We start from the raw sequence: 16167 nt of genomic DNA on the forward strand, positions 1-16167 counted from the left end.
TTCCAAGTGACACTCAACATGCTGTGGCCAGGGAGAATGTTAAATGTTTATTTGGTGATTTGGGAAGGAGATTTCTTCCTTTGGATTTCTGTGCTCTTCTTGTTGTTTTTAATGAGTTGCGGGAAGGAGTACACCTGGAGACTTCGGGAATCCCCCTCCTGTTTGCTAGTGGGTCCATTTGGGTTCCTTTTCCATTAGCGCTCTCACCTGAGCTGGTCGTTAGAAAGAGGACTGTATATACAGTGACAAAGGACACACATGGAATATGCACCATCATTTCCACTTGGCTAGGCTTAGGAAATTCAGATGCTAATCATGCTCCTCCTTCCTCTGGGCAATCGCTCACTCATCATCATCATCAGCAGCAGCACACTTCCATCTTGCACCTCCTCTGGGTGATCGTCCACTCCAAAGCAGCCCCACAGGTTCGCCTGCCCTGCCTCCTCGTCTCGATGGGCGGCTCCCGGACGAGACGGAGGAGGGAAGTGAATGGGTCATCGCCCAGAGGAAGGAGGGGAGGGCAGTGCACAGCGCCTGCAGAATACCTGTGGGGGTGCTGCGCCACACCCTATCTGAGGTTCGTGCCCATCTCTACCCTCGGTTATTTAAAGAAGAAATCTGAAATGTACGCCCCACAGTTGGATAGCAAATTCTACAAAATGCAGCATGATAGATTTTTATATCCTCTGATATGGAGCTGGTACGTTTCCGACAACAACATACATAGACCTGAGAAGACTTCTGAGACAAGCACAAACAGGATTCGATCTCTATTCCCAGGTGCCCTCTCTGTTCCCCCCCCCACACACCCTGAAATTTACCTTCTCTTGATTAAAAGAATCCATCCTCTTCATGGCTGTATCCAAGGCCATAACCATCTCTAGGAATTTGGGGTCTTGCTCACAGAGTGGATTGGACAGTAGGTCAGATGAAATTTTCACAGAAGACTTTGACATGGCTATCATCAGGACAGAAGCAAAGAGAAACAAAGGAAGTTTGCTGGTGATCAAGAGCTATCATGGTCCACACATACGGGAAGGGTGCTATCAAGAGGCACAAGGGCGCACTGAACGCCGCTGTCATTTCCCTCAGCAATTCATTTCGCAATGGTGCTTATTTGATGAATACAAACTTTCTCCATGACTTGCTCACAGTCTTGTTTGCATCCTGACAGAACTGTTACTCAGCGTATTTGGAATGGGCTGAGTCACTGGGGAAGATAGTGCTTTGTTTGGCGTGTTTTACATACAGCTGGAGCCACGATAACACTTTGATATTAATGGCAAGGTGTAAAAGAAGCTGAGTACAATGATTACACAAATAGTCTTAGTAAGCTTATGGGTAAAAAAAAATGAAACTTGATTGTTTCAATAATAAGGAGATATTCCTACAATACATATGCGGCATTTAAATACAACCTGCCTGCTACTACACGCAACAAAGGTCAGAGAATCGAAAAGAAACTAAAAATAATGAGCCATAGCTAAAGCCTTGTATTTTTGTGCTCCCACCTCCGCTGCCCTTCGCTGGCACAGCTACAAGGAAGTCAAATGTTTCTGCTCCCATATGTGGCATGGCAGCTTAAACTAACTGCTACCACTCACTGGTCTGGAGCACTTAGCTATGAAGCCAGGAACGGTCAGTATGGAAGAGGACAACCAACAGAAGCCACAAAAAGTGTGGAAGAAAGGGTGAAGAGGGTCTACTACCTGTGGGCATCTCCCCCCTCCCCGGACAAGCTGTATAGTCCCAGACTACCACCAGAAGGAGAGACTGGTAAATCAACCTAAATTGCAATTGAGAATTGCTATAAATTGGATTCAACCGGATGTCATACTATTACTAATGGTGGCATGGTTAAGGGAAACATGTAGGGTGTATAAATCTCAATTTCAAGTGATCTTGTTTCCATTACTGGTTAACCACAGATGGGTTTAAACAAAGTAAACTACAATCAATGTCAAATGGAAGTGAACATTCACAAGCTCCTCCTCATGGCTGGGGTCCCCAACCTTGGGCCTCCAAGATGTTCTTGGACTTCAACTCCCAGAAACCCTGGCCAGCAGAGGTGGTGGTGAAGGCTTCTGGGAGATGAAGTCCAAGAACATCTGGAGGCCCAAGTTGGGGACCACTGGCCGCTAAAGGGTCAGGCAACTGACAGCAAGAGGTCTAATGCTGTTCTCCTGTTTGTGGAACTAGGAGAGAAAAATCTCTTGCCTAGATCACCAAGAGACTCCATGAAGACACATAATATGAACTGAGGATGTTCTGATTCAGAGCTCAGCTTCTTAGCCCCACAATGGCTGGCCATTGCCCAACCTATCATAACCCTTTCCAGGAAGCAACACGCTACATGCATTTACTCTCATAACCATTCTAGAAGATAAGCAACTATAACTGTGCAGAACTGAGAGGATCACTGCTCAGAGTGACCAGAACTGAGATTTCAACCAAAAATTTACCGTTACAAGGCCAGAACCATCCAATATGTTCTACTGGTGGATCAAGGAAATAGGTTTTTCAGGAACTCATTCATTAGCTCATGTCTATTTGAACAAAGTGAAACACGAAGCGCAGACACTCCAGAATGCCTAAAATGCTAATGAGAAACCTTCCAGGAACAATAACCGATGGCTTGGAAGAAGAGCTATTAATGAATTTGTGTAAACAGCGAGATAATAGCTCATATATAATCAAGTCCATACTGTTTAAATGCACCATTTATAATACTGGATGAGTAAGGTTCTCTCTAGAAGAGGCATATGGGTGGCTAGACACAGCTTGCCTTTTTTTCTCAGGGCTGTTAAGCACTGCAGTGCTTTCAAAATGAAACAATCACAGCCTATTAAGCTTTTGTGGCTTTTCAGTAGCTTTGCAAAAATTATCCTGTGGCAGCTGTGACAAGATAATGAAGGTAAAGCAAAGATTCCCGTGCACACTTACCTAGGGGTAAGTCCCACAGTATGGATTAATGGCCAAGAAAATGCATCTAGGATTCTGTTGCTACAGTAGCACCACACCTTTCAACTGGGGAATCTGTGGGACTCCCAAATGTTGTAGAGCTCCAGCTTCCAGTCAGCCAGGGTGGCCAGTGGCCAAGGATGATCAGAGCTTAGTCCAACGTCACCCAGAGGATCTCAGATTCTTTCCCTTTGAGCCACAAGGAATGCACTAGACTAAGGACAGGAGAAGAGCCAACCCAGGAACCAAAATTGCAGAGTTCAAGAGCAGAGTGGCTCCTTGAACTTGGGCACGAATCCTAGACGTGATGTTCTTGACTGGCACCAGCTGATGTCCTGTTGCTCATCTTCGCCTTTTTCATGTGAAAAACCCTCTTTGCCTAATTTGTTATGTATGATGTCACATTGACCCCATTGGTGCATGTTAAACGATAACTTTACTCTCAACAAAACTACTGCCAACATCTTCTAGAGCACGAGGTAGTCGCATCCTCGGAAGGCAAATCTATATGCCATCTATCTTTTAAAGTAAAAATGGCCACAAACAAAGGAAAAAATCGTCTTTCAGCCTGTTCACAGGAAGAAAACAATATGATTGATATCCCACTTGTTCTCATTTCACAGTCAACATTTTTGGGATGTGAACTGGGAAAGAAAATGATGGATACTACTCGAGTTTCTTGGAGGAAAGGTGGCCTATAAAATGAAATCAGTATAAATAGCATTTCTACTGAGGTTAATCAGACTGCAAAGGAAGTCTAAGTTCTGAGCATATTGTCATCAAAGGAAAAATTCCTTTTTTTCTGCCTTTAATTCAGCAAATGAAGGTAAAACTGATTTTGAACACAAGAAAAACGTTTATACTGACATAAGAAGCATACAGAAAAATTCATCAAACAGATTCAAACCTGCACTTTATAGCAATGATTCATGGGATGAGTTATTTGGAACTGACCTCTGAAACTTGGAAACTACTTTCAAGAATAATTCCTTTTCAAAAAATTAAAAAAAAAAGGAATCTAAGAACTAAAGAAAGACGATAATCAAACAAACTTGTGAAAGGAAGCAAAGAACCACAAGAGAGATGTTTCCAGATGAGGACTTGTGAAAAAGAACAACAGGGCAACGGCCACTGTCTGTACAGGAAAGCGCAGCGCTGGGCTTCTCAGATTCATAAATCAGGCACAGCCCTGGCATTTTCTCTTGTGTATGATGCCCACAACTTGGAAAAGGTTACTTTCTCTCTCTCTTTTTTTTTTTAAACTACAACTTGTGGAACTCACCAGCCAGTCCTAGGACTGGCCATCCTGGATGGGAAATCCTAGCAGCCGTAGCCCAAAAGGCAAGTCCACGCTCTGATGTTGCTAATGAGACAGGTGGACACTGCACTGCTAGGTATGCACCCAGGACTTAATTAGACCCTGGAGGGAAAGCAGGAGAGAAGCTCTATGGCTGATCAAGCCTGACTGGATACCTGGGGCTCCATAAATGACCGACCCTTCCTCACTGAAAGGCAACAGGAAGATTATATGGGATGGGGGAAGAGGCAACAGCGATTCCGCCAGCACTGGAAGAGGCAGAAGCCTGCTTGAGTGGCATCTTCACCTCCCCTAGTTGGATGGGAAGCTAGGAGGGAGGGGAGTTATCCTTCAGAGGCATTGAACAATTAAAACGGCCTAACCCCATTCAATCAGGTTTGAGTTTTGTTTCAGTTTCCACTCACCAATTTGGGGGGGGCATGGGGGGGGAAATAGCCACTCTCATGTCATAATTCAAGCTGACATATCTTTAAATGCAAAATCATCTCCAATTATCTGGACAAAGTCTGAGCTAATCTGTGACAATGCCATGTAGCTGAAGGGAAGGGGAGAGTCCTCCTACAGATCCTTTGGGGCTTGAAGTGATCTATATAAAAACACCCACTAAAAGGAGAGGAGAGAAGAATTCTCTGCAAGGAAAATATTACTAGGGGAATCTCAACAACAGCCAAACCAGAGGACCTTTTTTTTTAAAAAAATCTGTTGTTTATTTCAAATCTGCAACATGTGTGCTTTAAGAGTCTCGTGGCACAGTGGTTAAAGTGCAGTATTGCAGTGAAGACTCTGCTCACAACCTGAGTTTGATCCTGGGCTCAGGTAGCTGGCTCAAGATTGATTCAACCACTCATTCTTCTGAGGTTGGTAAATTGAGTACCCAGCTCCCTCCTGGGGCAATGAGTAGTCTACATAATTAAACTGTAAACTACCCAGAGAGAGTTTTAAGCACTACAGAGTGGTATACAAGCAGCACTCCTTGTAGCCACAGATTTGTGAGAGGTGGATACTGGAAAGAAGGAAGAGAGGGGGAAAGGCAAAAGAGAATGAAGTGACCCTGGCCATTTCTGATACCAGGCTCCCAGCAGATTACTGGAGGAAATATAGTTCCCGTCAGAAAGGATTCACCACATTTGTTACCACTTCTGTACAGGCCTTAGTTTCTTCCCTGCCAGTCCTGCTGCATATATTCAAGCAAAAAGAAATCGGAATTAAACATTATGCTACATTCTCGTCACAAAAAATAATACATAAGAACAAGCCTTACTGAGGGGAAATCAGCATGGCTTCTGTAAGGGTAAGTCTTGCTTCACAAACCTTTAGAATTCTTTGAAAATGTCAACAGGCATGTGGATGTGGGCGAACCTGTGGATATGGTCTATCTGGCTTTTCAGAAGGTGTTTGACACAGTCCCTCACCAAAGGCTGCTGAGAAAACTCCACAGTCAGGCGATAAGAGGGCAGGTCCTCTTATGGACTGAGAATTGGTTGAAAACCAGGAAGCAGAGAGTAGGTGTCAATGGGCAATTTTCACAATGGCGAGAGATGAAAAGCGGTATGTCCCAGGGATCTATCCTGGACCGGTGCTTTTCAACCTGTTCATCAATTACCTGGAGAGAGGGATAAGCAGTGAGGTGGCCAAGTTTGCAGATGACATGAAACTTTTCCTGGTGGTGAAGACCAGAAGGGATCGTGAAGAGCTCCAGAAGGATCTCTCCAAACTTGGAGAATGGGCGGCAAAATGGCAAATGCATTTCAATATAAGAAAATGTAAAGTAATGCACACTGGAGCAAAAAAAAAAAAAAAAAAATCAAAACTTTATTTATCAGCTAATGGGTTCTGAGCTGTCCGTGATGGATCAGGAAAGAGATCTTGATGTGCTGGTGGACAGCTTGATGAAAGTGTCAACCCAGTGTGAGGCGGAACTGAAGAAGGCTAATTCCATGCTAGGTATCATTAAAAAGGGGAATGGAAATAAAACAGCCAACGTTATAATGCCATTGTGCAAAATGCTGGTACGGCCACATCCGGAGCACTGCGCACAGTTCTGGTCGCCGTACCTCAAAAAAGACATAGTGGAACTGGAAAAGGTGCAGAAGACAGCGACTAAAATAATTACTGGGCTAGAGCACCTCCCTTATGGGCAAAGGTAAAAGTATTTAGGGCTCTTTAGTGTAGAGAAAAGGTGCCTGAGGGGGGACATGACTGAGATGTATATAAAATTATGCAGGGGATGGATAAAGTGGATAGAGTGAAGCTCTTTTCCCTCTCACGCAACACCAGAACCAGGGGACATCCACTCCAATTGAGTGTTGGGAGAGTGAGAACAGACAAAAGAAAATCTTTCTTTACCCAGCGTGTTGTTAGTCTGTGGAACTCCTTGCCACAGGATGTGGTGATGGCATCTGGCCTAGATGCCTTTAAAAGTGGATTTGGACAGATTCCTGGAGGAAAGTTTCATTTTGATTCCTGACAAAATATTGGCAACCACTTTAGGGATTCTGAAAGCCACACTCAGTGACTGGAGAAAATAATAATCTTCTCCAATCTCCTTCACGTTGTTTAGTCTCGTCTTATCCATGTTTGTTTAAGTCTTATAGTATGAGATGTGGTTGAATGGACTTACTACTGAAGAAGCTAGTAGTAGCACAGCATGATGAGGCTGAGCAGAAGAAAATGAACACCTGGAGGCCAGATGTTTCCTTTTCAAAACCCCGAAGTAAACAGCTGTGCCAGTAAAAAGAAAGAGAAACAGAGACAGCCAACTTGCTCATTGCTTCCTACGCTTATCACTAGTTCCTAGCAAAACCGACCTAAATGAAGCATTAGTCAGGAACTGCTTGGGTATTTTTTTTTCCTTACAAATCAATAAAAAAAAGATTTGCTACTCATTCACACTAATTCACTGGTACACCACAGTTTAAAAGAAGACATGATGACTCTAGAGGGATTTAAGGAACTGTGGGGAACCATGCCACCCCCACACGATGTGTCCAGTGCAAATGCATGCAAAGGGTTTTATTCCTACTTAATGCACCCAACATTACCCACCTAAGTCTGCATCTGTACTTTTCTTCATGTCCTTCTGAAGCTTCTTTGTCTGATCTTCCAACCTAAAAACAGCACATCGAGTTTTGTTTTGATTTTAAAAAGAAAAAAGAAGAGTATAACGAAAGCATTCCTGCTTGTAAGGCAGTTTGCATACGACTAGGAAGGAGAAGAAGAGGAAGAGCAATGGGGCAGCCGGACCCACCACTGAGAAGGCTGGAGAGTGACATGAAACATTAACAATCATCTTTGGCTTCCCTTGTCAAGAAAGTATCAACACCAAGTAACTGGGTGTGTTGCGCTGTTATAAAAAGGAAGTCTTTTTTCCCCTCTTGAGAATATTCTCATTTATATGTCATGAAGAATTCATAACAGGGGGGTGGGTGGTGGTGGTTTGAAGGCAGGAAGGCTAGCAACCATTTTTATAAGGCTAACATCTTTTGTGGAGTTACTTATCAGGCTGAAGAAGGCTTATATAACGAAACATAGCGGACAACACTGAACAAACCGATAGTCAACAGATCAATCTTAGAGGTTACTGCAGAGATGTGGCTATCAAAACGATATCAGCGTGCAATACGCTCACAAATCCTAGCTAAGGTTTTTCCCTTCCCTTTTCTTCCTTCTCTGTCTTCCTTCGGTTTCTCAATGGTTTAAAATCTATGAATGGAAGAGCACTGCTAAGGCAGGTCAAAAGTTTATGTAACAAAACATTCTGCTTCGGCCAAGCGGATACCTTCAAGAAGCTAACAAGGGGGCACAAAGACAACAGTCATCAGAACATGTGGTTTAGACCGTTGTTGGAAAAGGACCTTTATGGAATGCAGCGCCAATCCAACATGGCCATGGCTGTGGCAACTAGGGGATTCTGGGATCTACAGTACAAATACACCTTCCCCAAGCTCTGGCTGCTGTTTCCACCAGGATTCTTCATTTTAAACCCAAACTGATTTCTACGTACAGTGGTGCCTCGCTTGACAAAATTAATCCGTTCCAGCGAAATTGCTGTGGAGCAAAATAGTCGTCAAGCGGGCAAAAAAACCCCACTGAAACGCATTGAAAACCGCTCAATGCGTTCCAATGGGCTAAATACCTAATCGTCCAGCGAAGATCCTCCACAGGGCGGCCATTTTCTGGCGCCTGTCTTGCGAAAAATCCATCCTAAAAACAGCAGGGAGCCATTTTGCACAGTGGGCGGCCATATTGAGAGCCACAGATCAGCTGTTTTTAAACCAGCGTTAAGCGAAAAATCTGTTCCCGAAGCAGGGAACTGATCATCGTAAAGCGATTTTCTCCCATTAAAACATCGTTTTGCGATGGCTATAGCGATTGCAAAAACCCCATCGTCAAGCAGATTCGTCATTTAACGAGGTAATCGTTAAGCGAGGCACTACTGTATCTGTCACACTAATGCCTCTTATGTCAATGCCTCTGGCTCTGTGTATTAAATACAACAAACCTGATTACCCTGTTTCCCCAAAAATAAGACCTAACCTGAAAATAAGCCCTAGTATGATTTTTCAGGATGCTCGTAATATAAACCCTACCCTCAAAATAAGCCCCAGTTAGGTGAAAACCCACCTTCCACACTTGTGCAGCAACCAGAAGATGACAGGACTGTCTTTGAATAAATGTAGATGGTTGTAGATGCAAAAAATAAAACATCCCTTGAAAATAAGCCATAATGCATTTTTTAGAGCAAAAATTAATATAAGACCCTACCATATTTATGGGGAAACACGGTACTTTGGCATCTGCCGATACACCATGAAATAGATTTTTATGACGGGAACCTTTTGCCAGGTCTAGCCTTCTTGGAAATGTAAACAGCAGGTACTTTCTTAGCGTGGAGCCTTGTGGGTGAAGGGAGACTCCCCCAGAAAAGACGTCTATTTGGAAGTCTCATAAAAGGCTAGGCCATGAAAATTAGGTAGCCAGCATCTGGCCTTTCAGATGTTGTTGGGTTGGTATTTCGGTCAGCTATGAGAGCTAAGGACAACAGAAAAATTTAGGCTGGCCAGTTTGGTGACAGCTGGAAAAAGGTAGTATCTTGTATTCTAGAAATGACACTGAATGTTAGTCTGTTTCAGAAGCCAACAAAACAAAAACAAAAGCATTTTCAATTTCATGTGGAAAATGCCTGACCCTGAAGCATGGGTCAAGCTAACATACATATCTTTTGTTTCACATGCGCAAGCACTGATGTTGCTTTTTATTATCATTAGAGAAATGGGCATGCCTAAATATTAAGATATGGAAAGATCAGTTGGGAGACAGCGTCTGTCTTTGCAACTAAATGATCCTACCCTTGTCATTCTGGTGCTTTCCCAGAAGACAAAAGTAAATGGCCACCAACTACTCATAAAACAAATGGATACCCAATTGGAAGGGAGGGGAAACTCAGAAGACAGAAAGCCTCGGGAAAGCTGTCTTTTCAGATTGCACCTCCCACATTTCCCCACTTCCAGAATCTCCAGGCCAATTTTTTTTTTCTGGACCACAACGGAAGACTCAAAAAGGAACCTTCCCAATCTCTGGAACAGAGAGGCAGAAAATATTTTCAGGAATGAAACTAGGTGTGAAGGCGTCTTTGCAAGAGTAAAAAGCTTATGTGAACAAGCTGAGGTCTAGGACTGCAGCAAGACAGCTGCAGGAAGAACAGCCAGGCAGGCAGGGAGGGGACTCGCCGAAAAAGGACCAAATCCACTTGCCGTCCAAAGACCGAGGAGAGGCTCAGTTACAAGCGAGAGACAGACTTTCATATAACAATACTCCCACACGGAAGGCACTCTTATTGGGGAGAAAGGCATTCACATGTCCGTGCACAGATCATCATGTGCACTTGACAAGAGAACATCACTCATACACATAACACAGAGATGGTGAGAAGATGCAATGGTTGCCGATCGTTTCTCCAGCATCTGCATCTTTACTGGAACCCCTCTTAAATGCCTTCTGGGCAGGAGTTTTGTGGTTGGTGGAATGCTCCTTAGCCCTAAACAGGCAGTGGTAAAATCGGCAAGAGATCAGCAAGGATAAAGCCAAAGGGAATCCAGGATGGAGCAGGATCTAAAAGAGGGAACACACTCAGGCAAGAATAAGGGAGAATACAGATCGGGAAGAAACACCCACTCTAACAAGCTGGTTAGGAACACTTACTGTTGAAGCTTTCCATACTCCCGTTCAAAATCCCTCTCGACCTGTATAAATGGAAGAGAAGCCTGGTCAGCTAATATAAATTTTAAAAACATCCCATAAGCCCACACAATACAGCTACCACCTGTATTTCTAAGTACTGTACATAATCCAAGAATAGACTACTGTGTTTCCCCGAAAATAAGACAGGGTCTTATATTAATTTTTGTTCCAAACACACATACACACACACACACATTAGGACTTATTTTCAGGGGATGTTTTATTTTTTTCATGTACAATCTAGTTTATTCAAATACAGTCGTGTCATCTTCTGGTTGCTGCACAACGGTGGAGGGTGGGCTTTCACTTAACTAGGGCTTATTTTTGGGGTAAGGCTTATATTATGAGCATCCTGAAAAATCATAATAGGGCTTATTTTCGGGGAAATAGGGTAGTTTACAAATAACAATAGGTAACCCCAAATTCTGCTCAAGAATCTTACTTGCCAGGAATTCTCTCTCTGTTATCTACAGAAAAGAAATACCAGCCCATATGCATGGGGAAAGTTCTGAAAGCTAGAAACTAAAGCAAAAAATCCTAATATTTAAACCACTCTCCGTAGCAGAGTTTTCAGATTCTCAACAACCACATGTTGGGAGGCTCAGTGCTGAATGATGAACGTAGCAATTCAATGAACGATCCATTTTTTGATATTGGGGAAAAGATAATAAAAACCATTTTGAAGCCACAAATCCTCAGCTAATAGTGAATGCTATACATTGCATGGTCTCTTGGTAACCACACAGTGGAAATGCATGCTTCTGGAATTTCTCTTTTAATTTTTTTTTAAATATTTTCAGACCACAGGTAAGGAAAACCGTGAATACTGATCCTGCAGATATGGGGTCCTACTGTATTAGTAGAGTGAGAAATGCCCATGAATTTATTTTCCGTTCTTTTTTTCTTACTTACTTTCACTTTTCAGCCTTGTATAATACACACACATTTCGCTTCATCATTAAACGTCACTCCCTTGGATTCACCTCCAAGGTTGCCCAGAGGCCATCTCTTTGACTCATACGCTTCTGTGGACTGCAGCCCACTGCATCAAATGCACCTGACGAAGTTGGATACAGTTCACAGAAGCTTGTAACAGATAGAACGTGGTTAGTTTTTACGGTGCCCAAGACCACCAGTCTTTAGGTTGTGACAGACTACAACCAACCACTTTCCAGAAACTACAACTATCAATGCAAGCAGCTTCTTGAGAGTCTTCATTGAAATCTTATAAGCTGCATTTCACTCCAAGTACCGGAATACCAGAGTACAGCACTTCCTACTCTTATAAAGCTCTTGTTGCATACCGTCAAGTTGGAGCTAACATACATGTATGTATGTATGTATGTATGTATGTATGTATGTATGTATGTATGTATGTATGTATGTATGTATGGATGGATGGATGGATGGATGGATGGATGGATGGATGGATGGATGGATGGATGTATGCATGCATGGATGCATGGATGCATGCATGGATGCATGCACGGATGCATGGATGGATGGATGGATGGATGGATTGGATTTCTATTCCGCACATCTAGACCAAAGGTCTACTTGACCGTAAACAGGCTTTCAAAATGATATATTTAAGGAGCTGTTTCACCAGTTCCACACACCACAGCTAGTTTCTGTGGCTGAACGGGGAATCAGATCCAGACCCCCTGAGTCCTGATCGGTCACTCAACCCACTACACCACACTGAGAATCTTCATAAGCAGTATAAGCCCAAAACTACAAGAGGGGAAGCTAGATCAGCACTGAACTGCATTTAACATGAAAAAATATATATATTTAAACTGCACAAACTAAAGAGCCTATTTTCGCAACGTCTCTATTAAGAAGGACAGGCTCCCAGCCTCTCTGCTAAAACTCCATCTGTTTCACAATGTCCTCTCAATCACACAGAGTTGTTGTGGGGATAAAAGGGAGAGAGGTGGCAAGCCATGGCTCAGACACCATTGTGAGCTGTTTGAAGAAAGGAGAACCGGATTCACCTGCAGTTGGCTAGAAAGCCAAGCGGCATCTTTCCTGGTATCTCTATGGTTCACCAAAGGATCTGCACAAGGCTTTTGGGAAGTGCTACAATACACAAATACTGTTTTGTTGGTTTGTTTCTAAAGCACTTTCTAATCCACCTGCTGCACAATACCCAGAAGGCTCTATAGGGATAAGACGAGCTACAAAGCCAAACTAGATCTGTACATACAGCACACTTTTCAGAGTCTATGGCAGGACATCAGGAAGTGAGGAGGCAAATGCCTTCAATCAATGCACTGCACTTACATAGCCAAAAGTGAAAATACGTTTTTATTGTCACCAGAGCAAAAGCAGTATAATCCAGTATGCCTAGGAAAAAAAAAAAAGGGGGGGGGGAGTTACACATGCCTATTAGCCAGAATATTAAAATGGAGAGGTAGGATTCCAGCACACATGGGCTGCTCTAGGCATCGAACCAAAATTCTCAGAAGCAAGAACAGAGACCAATAGAGACTGGAACGCTTCAAATTAAAATCCCCATTTGGTTTTTAATTAACACTGCTAGGAGGCTGTCACCATTTCAAAGCAAAGGCCTGCAGATGTAACTGGTCTCCTGGCTTTGTGGCAATCTCCTTGATCATAATCCCAGTTCGCAGTTTCCAGAAGCAGCCCGGCCTAGTGGCTACTTGGGTTGCGCTGGCCTCACGCAGTGGGTGTTGCCCGTCTGCTTCTGTGTCCACTACTACAGAAACGACCTCCTTCCGGAGCTCTGTTGGAAGTACGAGCAACAAAAGTTTGCTCATGGCCCAAAATGGTCCTTCCCCAGAATAGGGCTGGGATCACAGTGTGTAGGATGTTTGCATTGCCACTGCCTGTGCAGCAGGCTTGCCAAAATCCACAGCAGCTGAGGCATTCAGGTCAGGTAACAAGCACAAAAAAGTAAAGCTACCCTACGTTTCGATGGCTCTTCCGGTGGTAAAAATAGCGGCTGAATTGTCACTTCTATTTATATGCCCATGTGTTAACTGTCCTGGTTGCCTTACAAGGCCGGGCAGCTCAAGCAGCCACGCTGGCGCAGGCTGGGTACCACAATTTTTAGCACATGTTGAAAATTATTGCTTGGTACCCGAACCAAAGAGTGAAGAGGAAATCTATGCAATCCTTCATTTTTAATAGAGGTAACTATCCAAACGGTTTCCTCCCCTGCTTATATTCCCTTCTACCTTTCTAAGCCAATTCTGTCACTTTTCTCCCTTTTCTCTTCCCCTGGAAGCAGCACAAACACCCTGTTGCTGTACCACGCAGGGTTTGGCAGAAGATGCAACTCTGTAGAGGAAGGAGCACAGGCTTTGAAGGCAGACGACGTGCAATGAGTTCCTCTTCTCTTTAGGCTATAGGCTTCCGGAGATAATAAGCAACTGCAAAAGACTGTCTTGGAGGGTGACCATCGGAATAGTCAGGGCAGACAAAACTGTTCTGGCACAAGGCCACTGCCTGAACAGAACCTAGAAGCGTTTCGTTTTTGCATGATAACTCCCTGAATCGTCTAGCCACCACACTTAGTGGCCTGGATGAGAGGTTCCAAGAGTCAAATGCCAAAGTCTCACATTTTTCAAGCTCCGATTCTAGGGCTCTGGTAAAATGACGACACTGAACAGGAGGCCAATACTTGGATATAAAGAGGGAAACGTTACCAATATTTACCATTAACTAAGCATCTATAGTCAAACAAGGCACTAAACTGTGAAAGAGCATTAAACTCCCAGATGCAATGAAATGATGGTTGCCGTATCTTTAAATGTAGCACTGTGCATGCCATGCTTATGAACACAGAGAAGGTCCAGGAACAAATCATTTCCTTAAAGAGAAAGTAACGAGGGTTCTGCTGAAAATGCTAAATGGCTACCCTTCTATTTCCGAGCTCAGCATTAGGTGCTGATGCTTATCTTTAAAAGTCCTGAACTGGGAGTGGGTGATATGTGCCCCTCCAGATGTTGTTGGACTACAATGCCTACCAGGTCTAGCTTGTGCAGCCAATGACGAGGGATGATGGAACATGCAGTTGCACATCTTCACCATCCCTACTTCAATGATGGGAGGGAAAAAATTAGCTGCACAACAGCTGCTACAGGGGAGAGGATTTGTGAACATACCTTGCAATATACAGGTTTCTGTAGGCAGATTATAACTGGAATTTTAAACAAAACGCCCAGAAATCCTTAGAGTAGTTGGGTAGTTCTAGGAGCTGCCGAAAACTACAAATACGCAAAGCCTTTATTTCTGCACTGAAGGGAACAGCTTCAACTATAACTCTTTGGTTTATACAACTGGGTTTTTTTCCACCCTAAGGGACAGAATTTAATTTTAAACAACTTCTTCCTAGATTACAGCTTGGCCACTATGTCACACTAGCTTTACTACTACATTAGGGTATTATGTACACAATATGTTCATCCTACATACTAACAATGAACACATTTCTTCAAGAGGGCGAAATTTGCTTCCTCGCTGCTGCCTATCCAGCAAGGAAAGACCCTTTCATTTAGACAGGCCTTCTGCAATTAGCAGCCTCCTAAACAAAGGATTTTAGCTGATGTGCTGGTTCTCTTTTGTAAGACAATCTATTGTTAATATTGTAATTAAGATATTTTAATGTGTTTTGCTTTCAACTGTACTTTAATAATCTAATGAGCTTCATTCTATTTCAATACTTGGTACTTACAGTATTTTAATTTCAGTAATTTTTAACTGTAATGTAAGCTGCTTTGGGTCCTAGTTCTGGGAGAAAGGCAGCATATAAATAAATCAAATCAATTAATTAAATTAAATTACATAGTCAAAAAGACATCATCCACGCACCAGAGGGCAGTATCAGCAGGCTTGGAAACCTGAAGATTTGTTGCATACAACAATGTTTCAAGGAATAAAGCCATAAAAACACCTTTGTGGCCACATAGTTATATGTTCAAAATCCTACAAGGTAGGCTTCAGCAGTATGTGGACCGAGAACTCCCAGAAGTACAAGCTGGATTCCGAACGGGCAGAGGAACTAGAGACCAAATTGCTAACATGCGCTGGATTATGGGGAAAGCCCGAGAGTTCTAGAACAACATCTTCATTGACTACGCAAAAACCTTTGATTGTGTCGACCACATCAAACTATAGCAAGTTCTTAAAGAAATGGGAGTGCCTGACCACCTTATATGCCTCCTGAAAAATCTATATGTGGGACAGGAAGCAACAGTTAGAACTGGATATGGAACAACTGATTGGTTCAGAATTGGGAAAGGAGTACGACAAGGATGTATATTGTCCCCTGGCATGATGCAGAATACATCATGCGACGTCGAAGCAACCAACATGAATTTGACCCAACTCTGGTTAGGCAGTGGAAGACAGGAGGGCCTGGCATGCTCTGGTCCATGGGTCACGAAGAGTCGGACATGACTTAACGACTAAACAGCAACAAAGCAAAAGTACTCTACACTGTAACATTTTGCTGCAAAGGACTTGTTTGCACTGCTCCTGACCCAACTGGTTCCCAGCATGGCCACCATGTTTTCTAGTCACCTGCCTAGGCAATAACTACATCCCTATTGCCTTCTGGTGGCAAGTCAGCTATTCAGACGAGAGAGAGATAACAAATTACGAAAATACTGAGCTTCAAA

At 43.2% G+C, this 16167-nt stretch overlaps 1 protein-coding gene across 4 annotated transcripts in view; it reads right to left on the bottom strand.

Moving 5' to 3' along the window:
- BIN3 (bridging integrator 3) overlaps positions 1-16167 on the bottom strand; it is a 98431-nt gene that overhangs the window by 32335 nt on the left and 49929 nt on the right. For all 4 annotated transcript variants that reach the window (XM_078379667.1, XM_072978926.2, XM_072978925.2 and 1 more), the window contains 3 exons: positions 10481-10521; positions 7325-7386; positions 822-958 (listed from right to left, as the gene is read on the bottom strand). In XM_078379667.1, coding sequence (XP_078235793.1) covers positions 822-958; positions 7325-7386; positions 10481-10521 — 240 coding nt within the window. The remainder of the gene's footprint in view (positions 1-821; positions 959-7324; positions 7387-10480; positions 10522-16167) is intronic.

This window comes from Pogona vitticeps, chromosome 8, assembly GCF_051106095.1.
Source record: "Pogona vitticeps strain Pit_001003342236 chromosome 8, PviZW2.1, whole genome shotgun sequence".
In the NCBI taxonomy this organism is placed as follows: Eukaryota; Metazoa; Chordata; class Lepidosauria; order Squamata; family Agamidae; genus Pogona; species Pogona vitticeps.